Genomic DNA, 12815 nt, shown 5'->3' with positions numbered 1-12815 from the left:
CCCATTAATATATTTTGAAAAATTACCATGTAGAAGAATGTATGGTTTTGAGGGTTTATGCTCACATTTCTAATACAAAGTCAGTGGCAGGACCTTCTGTCCTCCTCTTTGCCTAAACACCTCTCTATAAGCTCACCTGGCCTTCCTTATAAAAGGCGAGATGGATCCAATTGTGCTGTCTGTTCTCTGCAAACATGACGGGTGCGTATCGGCCTCATCCATGTTTACTGTAAATGAGTCTTTGTTGTATCTGTTTACTCAGTCTTTTATGTTTACACACCGTAATCCACATACATAGGCTACTAGAAACCTGATGCAAACCAGTCCATTGTCTTCGTAAGGCTCATGTCACACAAAGAGGAACATATACATGCACGTCTATCTATCTATCTATCTATCTATCTATCTATCTATCTATCTATCTATCTATCTATCTATCTATCTATCTATCTCCATCCAGGTGTTGAACTGCTCTTTATTTTGACTTATTGCCCCACAATGATGTCATCTCACCAAACTTGTTCATATGCTTCTTTAGTGGGCGGCATTATTAAACCCTGTCATGGGTATTATATTGAGAATATATTGAGTCAGAGTAACACGGAACATCGCGGATGCATTGTTTATGAGTGTAGTCAGGTGACTGCACAGACAGTGGGCGGAAGCCTGCCCGGCCACATTGAAGAGCTGTCAGAGAGATGAAGCTCCCAGATGGTACTTCCAAGCAACCGCTCGACAAGCCCCGAGGTTATAGGTGGGGTTTGCTCTCTAGTTGTGCAGCTGTACTGGTATGTCACCTGAACTTCTCCGACCTCACACTGTCTTTAGGTATAAGTTTCTGCCTCGCTGTTCTCATTCCCTTATAAACATGTTATGCACAGAAGCAGGAACATGCTTCATTATTAGTCATCTGCTAAAGCTTACAACACAGACAACATTTTAGTGCTCTAACATGAACAGAGCAGCAGTTCTTTGATCTAAATGTTTGGTAGATGTCTTTGTCATGGTCACAGACTTTTATGCAAACAGCTGGTGATTACATCAGCATTAAACACAAGTATTGTGCTAGAGAAAATGTCAGGGGATCACCAGTGTTAGGATTTATTCTCTTGAGGCCATGAATGTACAAAATGCAATGAAAAGTCATCCGAATGCCGGCAGAGTGTACTGTAAAAAAAAATCCTGATGTGAAGAAAAGATACAGTAAAGCCTTTTGCTCAAGCAAATACAGCAGGACTGGAAATATTACCATGTAAATGGTCACGGATGGTATTTATTTAATGTTATCAGGAGAAAGACATTGTTTATTCATCCAACCAGTCAACTTTGGTCAATTAGCAACTTTAACATTTTAGGAATGCACATTGGACAATGACAACGAAAGGTTTATGGTCTGAACGAAATAAATAGCAACTTTGCTCATTTACAGCTTGGCTGAAAAGAAACAACAACAAAAAAAAAACAAAACAAACAAAAAAAGGGTTAATCTTCATATATAAAAAAAAAAAAAAGTATATGGATGAGTTGTGATACTCATGAACTCACTAACTGCTCCACAAAAAAAAGCTCTCCTTTTTAAATAAAGCTTTTCACTTTTAATATGTACCTTCAAGAGCCTGTTATAGTTAAATAAATAGAATGCTTTCCATTTTTAACATGCACATCCAATTTGCCCGGGGAAAGTATTTACACTTCACTGATCCTACTTTTCCACCTAACTCTGCTTTGTTTTACCTCTAAACAATTCTTTCTCAGCACAAACTCTCATACATAAACAAATTTACAGTCACTCTTGCAGACATGCTGCACCTATTTACTATTAGCACGATATCTAAACCTATGGCAAGTGATCAAAATGCTAATGGGGAACATGGAACTCCAAGTAGTGTGAAGAAGAAACAGTCCAAACACCACATCTTAACCGGGGATGGGGAGCTTACAAAAAGTTTTAGTTTACGACTGATCATGCACTGTATAAACTCAGCGTGTTATTTGGTTTAAGTGTGTAATCAGTGGCCTCAACATCTACTTGTTTTCTTTAAGTGAACAGAGAAAAGAGTAATATCTCCTGTGACAAATAAGCAATCCTACAGAATAATCTCTAACAATATTTAAGTCTTCTTCCCCTTGAATCTTCGTTCTCCTACAACAAGTGGTTTTACTATCTTTGAGTAGGCTTCCGCACACAACCAGGAGCTACTACAAGGGGTCTTTCTTCCATTTTGTCCATTGTTGTGTAGAAACTCCTGGACATCGCGCTTTAGGTTGAGATGGGCAGTTTATTCTGTGCTGATGCTTTTTTTTTTTTTTTTTTTTTTTTTTTTTTTTTTTTGCTTTGCATTTTTCATGATGCAAAGTAAGAGTTCTGCATGGAGTAGAGACGGTCTATGGGGTTCCCCACGCGGGCCTGCATGGAGTTGACTTCTGAAGACGCCATAAAGCAGTCGCTGAGGCTGGTTAAAGATGTGTCACTGTCTATGTCATGGAATGCAGAGTCATTACCTGTGAAACAAGAGAACACAAACATATTTGTTGGGAATTAAAACAACAAGAGTCAGAAAACAACAACACCAACAACAACAACAAAACAAGAAGCTAAACTATGAAATTAGTGGACTCTTGGATTTGAGATTTATGGCAGGGTTGGGAAATTATAATCACAAATAGTCACTTTGAGAAATTGCTGTTGTGTGTCATCACAATTGTGAAAACAGTTTTGTTGGATATCATCAAACCTCCCTTTTTGCTGCCCTCTCTGGGACAATTGTGGTCTGCGAGGGAGCATGTAAACAAGGGGCATCCTCCTAAAAGATCTGGTTAATAGCAACTGTTTACGCCTTTCATAAAACCTCAATGTGTTATTTCTCTGGGGGGAATAGTTAACTTTATTACACTCTGGATCTTAATGATAGTGTTGCACAAAATGGGGACAGTGTTTTGAGACGTATCTTTTAATGCCTTGCCAATATTGTTCTGTTCCCCAAACCAAAGGAGAGTGATGAGACGGGGGATTTGGTTTCTTACTACTGAGAAAAACTAAATGGAAGCAAATTATAAGGAAGTTATGAACTTCAGGAAATGGTCCCTCTGGGACATGTTGAGGACATTGCTAAGAAATGTGTTATTCCAGTTACATCCTGTGATGTAACACTTGATTGACTGATTTTTGCCCCTTTCTTGTTTGTATTTTAATTTTCTTCTTGCATCAAACAGGAATCAGAGACTTATTGTTTTCCCATCTGATTCATTAGCTCATACACTTCTCTCTGGACTGCAGTTTATTTCAGGCTGTCCACAAAGACCACATGTCTTTACCAACATTAAGAAACATCATCAGTAACACGGCATGTCTAGCAGAGGCAAAGACCTTAAAAAACCATATTAAACAGATTTGAAAACGCACTTCAAAACCCAAGAGCTTATGAGAACATTTGTGTTATCTCATGTGGGAGGAGAAGCTGCTCGTTCCTCTCTGAGAGCGGCTTAAATCAGGGAGCTGCGGCCTGAGCACATGTCCCACACGCAGGAGCTACGAGGTTGATCAAGGGACAGGCATATGTGTGTCTCGGGGGACGTGGGTAAGAGGTGGGAGTTGGTGGATGCTCACCATATGGGTTCATATGATCCCCGGGCATCTGTGGGGGGGTGAGTCCTTGTTGGAATGGGTCTGTGCTATAACCGTTCTGATCCATGGAGACCAGCTGCTGCTGTGGCGGAGCCAGCGGTGTGAAGGAGTTCATCATCCCTTCCATCCGATTTGACATCACTTCTGCAAGGCAGCGTGTAGAAGACATAGGATGAGGGGAAAACATCGGGGAGCGTCAGCAGAAGGGGAGTGTTTGTGCATTTGTGCTTATAAGAAAACTCCTCACGACATTCTAATACCTGGATTTCTTGTCTGTCTCTGTGAGGATTTCCATGGAAACCTACAGTAGTTCTCCCTGACACTTCTCCCACAATTCCCTTTGCAAACACTGCTCTTGACTAAGTGGCTGCAGGGACACAAAGCTTCTGCCACTTCATCATGGAGCCCATCCCCCTATGTTTCCCTTTGCAAAGGTTTTGCAAAACAATGCCTGTCATTCGTTTTATTTGGTTTCGAAACTGAATTTCCAACTCAGTTCTGAAGAGCTACCCACTGACATATTTGTAATCTGTTATGCAGCATAACAATGCAACACAAATTTGATTATAGTGCAGTGTTGCTTATGGAGATGCTCATATTTTCTGAATGAGTGGCCACTGAAAAGACAGTCCCAAACACACTTTCTTGGAAGCTTGATTATGCTTCTAATGACGCAAGAAACCTGAAGACCTCAACCAGATGAGCTTAATGACATAAAGCAATACGCAGAATACGCAATATTTCAATAGATGTATTCTTTCTCATCGATTGAGATTTCTCTTCAATGTTTCCACGTCTGAGTGGATGAGGCTCCACTGTGTGCTGGGCATGTGCAGTGTCGTACCTTGGCCGAGCCTTTGAGAATTCTGTTGTTCTTGTTGTTGCTGCTGTCTTCTTGCCAACTTCTTCATCTGAAACCAAGGAATCAAAGTCGTGAGGAACTCCCAAAACTAACATGCTGTCTTTAATTTAAAAAGGATGCTCCTCGCTATTCACCCTTGAATGAACTGCATGAAATCTGTATCTGAGTGCACTTCATTGTCAAGAATCAAAGGTTTTCACAAGATAATCATCAGAAAAGAGGAGGGTGTAGACATTTAATGCATGAGTGAGCTAGATTTGCAACTCCTCGCTTTGGTCTTTGCATTTGCGAAAGGAATGCAGCAATAAGTTTAACACACATAGTTGGGGAGATTTATTAACTGGACTCTAAGATTTTTTTTTATTTTTATTTTTTTTTTTAGGTTTGACTCCAAATTCCCTGCATTAGTAGCTCTTACCTTAGCTCTCTGGTTCTGAAACCACACCTGGACCACCCGAACACTGAGTCCTGTCTCTGCAGCCAACGTCTCCCTCACCTGAAAACAACCAGGCAAAATATGTTCAGCATCACACAAGAAAACAAACCACTCCACCCCTGCCACATTTTCGAATCGGCACAGTGCCTCTTGGATTTACTTTGATTCCAGAGTACACTGAATCAGTGCAGGGGTCTTTTTGGAGTTCTTGGTTATTGCCTCTTCAAAGCATTGGACTGAGTGCAGCGCGTGTTTTAGGAGCCAGGCTATGGAGGCAATTCTCTTATCCCAGTATGACGTTTGGTGCAGACGGACTGCGTTACAGCAGCCTGCCTCAGTTAACACAGAACAGAATACTGCTTGCCACTTCAAAGCGCAGCTCAGAGGCGGAGGAGATTTTTTTAATTTGAGAATTTTATTTGTCAAACTACTGTAGGGCTCGTGGTCAGCATCTAAATCTTCATTACCTTAAAGCAAGGAAAGTAAAAAGAGAAAGATCCCTGTTTTATTATCGCTGATGAAGCTTTGTCTTACCTTTCTGCAGGGTTTTGAAGACACCTCAAAGGAAGCCTTGAAGGCTCGTCTCTGTTGAGTGGTCAGAATGGTGCGTGGCCTTTTGGGCCTCCTTGGATCTTTCCCATCATCCCCTTTCCCTTGGCTTCCGATGCCTTTCTCTGGCTTGATGTCCAACTCCTCATCATCACTTTTCTCTGCAGAAAAAGACATTTTTTGGTCTCATCACCACAAACTTGAACTGCCTACACCCTTTTGGGTTGGTGACAGTTTGCTGATAAATATATGTTCATTCCTCTCTTTTCTGGGAGATTCACACAGCACAAAGACCTAATCAAAGGAAACACATGTGTTTTTGATCCTTTGTTATCAATTTATTACAAAAGGAAAAAGCCACATGTACGATTAGACTTACAGAAGTCTGTGGAGATCTCAGTGAAATATGCCTATTTGTCACTGAACTGGACACCGTGTCCTTAGTTATTTATTACTCTCAGCTTTGTCTGATTTACACTAAATCAATCTCTGATAAGAATCCTGCATCGAATGTGTCTTGGAAAAAAAAGCAAGCCTGGCTCATGTGGGAAATAGATCCCATGTTTCGCAGTCAGAGAATTTAGGGTTTTGCTTCAATTTTGTTCTCAAAATAATGACAGAATTTATTTGGGTTTCCTACAAAGTTTACTGTGAACAGCAGGAAATTACAGTCCACGACAGTAAATGTGGATCATTATCATATCTCTATTGTATAATGTGGCATTAAAGACTCATAAAACGTGACATATATACAGGTAGGTTTATCTGAAAAGCTATTTCCAGTCATCACAAACTTAAATGTATCTGTTTAACACCCTCCTTGGACCATTCATTCCAAATAATGTATTTTTCATTGCACTTTTAGTAATAAAAAGCATGCAAAGCTGGTGAAACTTTTTTAGGCCACAGATACCTACCAAATTTCTCTATTATTAATCAAAAGTTGATCTAGTTTATTAAGATATTTAAACAGTTGCGACCTCCACATTTGTGTTATACCTGTTGGGTTGATGCCATAGGAGTGAATTTAGTCTGTAGTTCAGTATCATTTACAATAAAGATCACATAGATAATGACGGGAAAAGAAATCTAAAATTGTCGTTCTATGTGAAAATGAAAACAACTGTTTCCAAACCTTAGTGTACAGTGATAATAACAAACTTTAATGATTTTGGGTTGTAGTCTTTTACACGAAGGCTCGCTGTCTCCTGTCATCTGGTTCTTATATCTGTGAACATTTCTTCGCTAAAAATCTATGTATCGTCTTCCACGTGCCGAGGTTAACCTATGCACATGTCAACATTGTCTCCATCTTGAAATTCGGAAACATGTACAGAAAGACGTGCCTGAGCTGCGTGCTGGGACACAAGCGAACAAGAGGGACATGGAGTAAATATTCCCACAAGTTGACAAAAGTTGACACAGGCACAGATGTATTTGACAAATTCGCTGCTTTTGTGCATGTTTAAATGTGTGCCAGATGGTAGTGAACAGTGAGACTTGGTGAAATGCCTCGTTGTGTGTGCATTCTATAGGGGAGGAACACTAGAGCTGATAAGAGTGGAGGCGCGGGTTTTCTGCAGAAAGGCCCTAAATCCCTCTGTCACTCACCAGGATACAGTAATTTAATTCTTTCCAGCACAAGATTCTGCCTATGCATGGTGAGCCATTAATAAGGGTGGCTTGGCTGGTTCTGTTTCCACTTCCTACTTTATGATAAACCAATGCTTCTTGCTTGAATGACTGCTACAAAAATCAGCCACTGAAAAGCTGCAGATGTTAGAAGTTTTTACAGTCAAGATCATCAGCATCTCTGCAAAAGATTTGGCAGCTGGAATTGTTTGTTTCTTTTAACAATGACAATATAATAATAACGCCAGTAAAATTCAATTTATATCCCCACGGAGGATGTCTGTGTTGGCTACCGCTGTGATGGAACAGAGCATACAGAATACAACACCTCAGTGCCATGTGATGATAGCACCATGGTGCTGTTGTCACTCCTGTGTGAGAGGGTGCAAGGGGCTCACCTGAGTCTGAGTCATCCGGGCTGACTGAGCTGAGTAAGTCTTTCTCCCTCTCGTAGTCAATCTTGCAAAGCAGCTGACCCTCCTTTAGGACAAACTCGTCGCCCTTCCTGAGCTGGCGGTCGCACACGCAGCAGCAAAAGCAATTCAGGTGGTAGACACACTCGAGAGCACGCATCACAAACTCCGTGGGGGCAATCTTCTCCATGCAGCCGCTGCACTTGGTTGCAAACAACCTAAAAAAAAAAAAAGCGTCTTATAGAAAAAGCAGCCATGTTTATTTCCACTATTAGCTTTTTTTTTTTTGTCCTGTCATGGTCTGTGGTCACAGTTCAGTAAAGCTTTAGCTGCCCATCGAGGGGTTTTTGAAGTTGGCTCGTTGACCCTGTGGGCAGCCAGAGAGGTGACTCCTTTGGCAACAACTCATCTGTTAAAATTTCCAGGGTGGGCCTGGCTCTGCATCATTCCAAAGTGAGCTCAGTCATGGGTGCCCAAACCCCAATGCAAATGAAGGGAAAAAAAAGAGAAGAAGAAAAAAAAGAGGCTGGCCTGTGGTCTAGTGTGGGGATCATCAAACCTGATGATTCCAATCACGTCTCTGACGGCAATTTACCCATTTCTTTCATATCCAAACTACTTTATATGCATCAGATACCATATCAGAGACTGTGATTCGTTGCTGGCTACTGTTCATATCTCATCTTAGTGTCTAATATCTTGCCTCTATGGTGCAACACTACCTCTATCACCATTTCCCTGACAACACCTCCATCTTCTTTTATATCCTTTCAGCGAAGATGTTTGCATTGTTTTATTGGTGACTGAGAGGCATTTAATTCGTCCTCTGTTGTTCAGAAGAAGCCACATTAAATGGAGCAAGAAGGCAGGGAGTGTGGTTGATCTTGTCCAGCCGTAAAGCTGGATTTATTAGCAGACTCTTTGTTTGCCCTGGTCTGGAAGACAGCTGGCAACCGCCTATCTATTTGTGGTGAACATCTATTTCATTGTGCAAGGCAGGGAGGCAGCAAAGGAGCAATTGATATCATCTGCTGGTTCGAGACAGGGATGAACGATAGTGATGAATATAATGTGTAAATATGAGAGGAGGCAAACCAAAGGATGGTTTTGTTATGGTAATGCTGTTATAGGTACTGATTGAGTGCTGATATTGTGTGTGTGTTCACACGTGTGAGTGCGTGTGTATGAGCAGCTGTATGCACGCTGAAAACAAGTGTGCTTTTTGTTGCTGTCTCAGCAGCTTCCTAAAATAATTGCTCATCAGATCAAAATCAGGGGAGCTTTGCTTTATATCACCTTAATTACATCACAGCAATTAATAGTCTGTTTTACTAGGTTCTAGATATCCATCTACTATAATGAAAATTACAACCTGTATCTGTCAGCAGAAGACAGTTAAAGCATCTTTTTCTTTTCCTTTTTTTTTTTTTTGCCATCTTACAGCTGCAAAACAACAGAGATGTCAGAGTTGGCACTCTCAGGGTTCATGAAATCCTTTAATCTTTAATTTATTACAATAAGTTAAGAAGATTATTATTGAACTATGGAAAAACCTCAAGGATAATCCCATGAAAAAGAAATTTTGGCATGTTTCTCAAACAAGGGTTCTTGTCGAAGTGACCTGCCAACCTGGATCTCTCTTCTAAACAAACTACCAAGTTTGGCCATTGAAAAAAAAAAAAGGTGAAAAAGATTAGCGATCAAATTAAGAGAGAAAAAAATAAATTGAAAAACCTTACATTCATGAGGATAAAAAAAAAAAAAAAGAATATTCAGACTTGTTTCTAGTTTTTAGAAGGATTAGAGTGCTACGTGTGGGGATCACGGAGAAAGAGGTGATGAATCTGTCAGGAGAAGTTCCCTGCTCCAGCTCTAATGTTAAGCTAATGATTTCAGGCTTAGGCTCAGAATGAGAGTAAAAAGTGGAGGAAATGACTTGTTAGCACGGTTTTGATATGTCCAGGACTCTGCATTCACCTACAACCGCTTTCTCAAATCTTCTCATCTAGATGAAAACATTCTCATTCAGCCGTCTTTCCTTTCTTCTTTCTCCTCACCAGGTCTAATCTTGTAAGCCATTATTTTTCTATTTCCCCTCTCTGTCACTTTGCATTATTTTTGCTGCTGTAATTCCTATTCGTCCCTTCTGGAATCTTCCTGTCCTGCTTTGTCCTCAGGTCTAATCCGGACTTTCAGCCTGTTTTCAGTCCCCGGTCCCCATTCTCAGCGGGGTTCAGATGGAATAGCCATGCATGACGCCCCTTCTATGGCAACCACACCTCCACAGGAAGGCAACGCCGACTTTTCGGATGGGCAGAGAAGGCCTTTGAGAAGCTGGCAGCAGAAGTAAATCCTTCTCTAAGGAACAAGGAGAATTAGCAGGGAGCAGTGGACTAGGGATTTAACCCTACCCCTTTCCTTTGAAAGGCACAGTCAGTCCCACTCCTGCGGCTAGCCACAATCAAACAGAGGAGGAGTGGGGAGGTGGTAGTGGGGAGAGGGGAACACAAACTCCCTGAAAGACACAAGCAGTGGATTGTGGAGGAGTCTAATCCCACTTTAATACCTTTCCAAGTTCAGCTGCTAAAGAATGCTCTTTAAAACAACACCACTGTGTGAGCAGTGAAGGTTGACCAGGGGGGAGGCACGCCATTCACCCTCCCCAACATTACCTGATTAGTGGTTTGAGCACCAGGCTGCTGGGCCAGCATGCCAACAGGAGGCTGAGTGGACGATGTAAATGATGCTTTTATATACAGCAAAACATATGGACAGGGGTTTGTGATACAATTAGCGGGGAGCACACAACACCTTTCTCTGTAAAGATCTACGGGGATATCAAAGAAGCTGAATGTGAGACAGAAATCAGATTTTAAGTGAGTTAAGTCATCATTTACCATTTTCTCCCTCTACTTGATTCCAGTGAAAGTAAGACTTATATCCACCTCAAATCCACTTTCTGGCCATTCAGCTGCTTCCGTAATATGACGCCCAGAGTTGCACTGGTGAGCTTGTCGTATAGAAAAGACACCACAAAGGGGACCACCAGCATGACAGCCCACATCCCAGAGTCTCGCTTTTTCTCCTCCCACACCTGAGCGCACAGATCAAGTGATGAGACCCTCCTGTGTGGATCAATGGCCACATCTCAAGCTGAGAAACCTGTCAATATTTACCCTTGTCTCCCTGGAATGGGACTCATAAATGGGAAAAAAAAGAGCCCATCTCAGCACATACCTCATCCCCTGAGGAATCATTACATCCTTTTTTTTTAATCCTGTGTTCACATACCTGTAATCCCTTGTCTGCTCTTTTTTACATCACATATAGTCATTTCTCCCTTTTCTTGTGACAGATTGTCAAACTGTTGAGGCTTGTAATGCCACAGTAAAAACGGGAGAAAAAAAAGCATTATTAAGCAAACAAAAGCTAACTGTGTTAAGTCTGATGAACTCTTCAACTGCAGCTAAGGGACATTGGTTCTTCTTCCTCCGCTTTTCCAGGCAGTTTGGAGACTTGTGCACTCCCCTATTGAACAGATTATCGTCAACTTAAAGTGTGACAACATTTTAAGCCCCCTCTACCTAAGCCTAAGACTTCTCTGCCAAAGACATTACATTTAATGCTTCTTCCACAGTGATGAGCATCAGGAGGATGTGGTGGGATCATAGAAAGGTATATAAAAGATGGTAGAAACCCAAAGGCTGAAGATTAGGAGGGAAAGGGGGGTAGTTGGGGCATTATGGGGCTGCTTATGGCGCTCGATAATCGTGCAACATTTAGTAACACGTGCAACAGTCTCACCTACTACCCGTTTGCTTTTGAACAACACTCTGAGAAATACCATAACAATTTAGGGGAAGAATAGCCAGGGCCATTATGTCACCACATCCCTTCAAAGACAGAGAGGATGAGGATTATCCAGGCAGCAGCTGTAAGCCATTACTTTGAAGATGGGCTCTTGTGTTTGGGGAGGAAACCCATGGGCACGCCAATCATGTAGAGGTGAGACATGAGGCCGGTGAAGCAGGTGATGGATGAAGAGATGGGTTGACTTTTCACAAATTGCTGCTTTCACATCAGCTAAAAAGAAACCCTAAGATCTCTGTTTAGCTGAACAGCATGCTTTAGGGTTTCTTTTTGGAAATGCAGAAAAAGAAACTTTAATGTTTTGAAAATATGCTCATTCATCTCCTTATAGACATTTAAAAAAAAATTAAATTAAACAATTTAGTATTTTCTTTTTAAATAAAATAATGAGGATCAGAATTTTGATAACTTGGATTAAGACTGGAAATGTGCAAACAAATGCCTGCTTTGCCCCAAGTTAAAATTAACTAATGAACATCAGTGGTAGAATTAAGTTCATGTGATTAGTACAAATTTGATCTACTTGTTCTTTACTGGATTTTTTTTTTTCCATTTTTAACCATTCTATATAGATCTGAGACAAATAGATTTACCTTACTACACTTCATTGGCAGCTGCTTGTTTTTGCTTTACTTGTTAATTGCTGTTTGTTGTACATGTGATCTCATGTCAACTAATTAATGAAAGGTCAAAGTGATTAGTAGGTTGGACATTATAATGCTTATGTTTGTATGCTAATGTTTTATGCTAATGTTAAACTGCACCCTATAATTTTAATTATATGACCATGATTTTACTATTTACAAGAATAGTAATGTGATACTAAATATGTTTTTTGTTGTTGTTTTTTTTACAGTATGTAGTTTCCATGTAGGATTCTTGAAATATTGATGTTTATGCTCTTAGAACTTTTACTGAAGGATGTGGATACTTCCACTATAGATACCTGGTAATCATCGATCAGCACCCTTAAAGCTCATTAGTGAACATTTTATTTGGTACTTGTTTATAGTTTTTTTTTAATTTTTTTTTTTAAATCAGATAAACTTCTGGTTGAATTTTTCTTTCAAAACTTCATAGAAATTTTTTATCTGATTCTGATTTTATGAAGTCTTCATCTCTCCTCCAGAACTTCAGGTGGATTCGTGATGTGTGTGTTTTCTGGAAAGACAACAAACAACTCTGCCACAGCAGGGATTTTAGAAACTGTCACTCAGCCACTTCTCAGCTCTTCACGTAACGCGCCTTGGTGGAAATTGCCTTTTAGCAACAGTATCAAGAGCTTTAGCTATAGAGGAAAACATTTGATCCCCAGATGTTTCACTTCACATGGAAGAAAAAAACCTTTTCAACTTTGTTTCAGTGTCACAAAAATTACTTTGTTATGTATGGTTCTGTTGTCCTCTTCACGCAGCAGATGCTGGATGT

General features: G+C 40.5%; 1 protein-coding gene across 1 annotated transcript in view; it reads right to left on the bottom strand.

The window, feature by feature from the left end:
- Positions 1-2344: 2344 nt before the first annotated feature.
- Positions 2345-12815, bottom strand: part of lmx1bb (LIM homeobox transcription factor 1, beta b) — a gene marked incomplete at its 3' end in the record, with an annotated part of 43552 nt that continues 33081 nt past the window's right edge. Inside the window, 6 exon segments of the mRNA XM_079251847.1 lie at positions 2345-2502; positions 3608-3769; positions 4470-4536; positions 4906-4983; positions 5458-5633; positions 7503-7735. Coding sequence (XP_079107973.1) covers positions 2345-2502; positions 3608-3769; positions 4470-4536; positions 4906-4983; positions 5458-5633; positions 7503-7735 — 874 coding nt within the window.

The sequence above is a fragment of the Telmatherina bonti genome (genome assembly GCF_933228915.1).
Source record: "Telmatherina bonti genome assembly, chromosome: 13".
Lineage (NCBI taxonomy): Eukaryota > Metazoa > Chordata > Actinopteri > Atheriniformes > Telmatherinidae > Telmatherina > Telmatherina bonti.
Note: the sequence above shows the minus strand (reverse complement) of the source record. Positions and strands in the feature narration are given on the sequence as shown.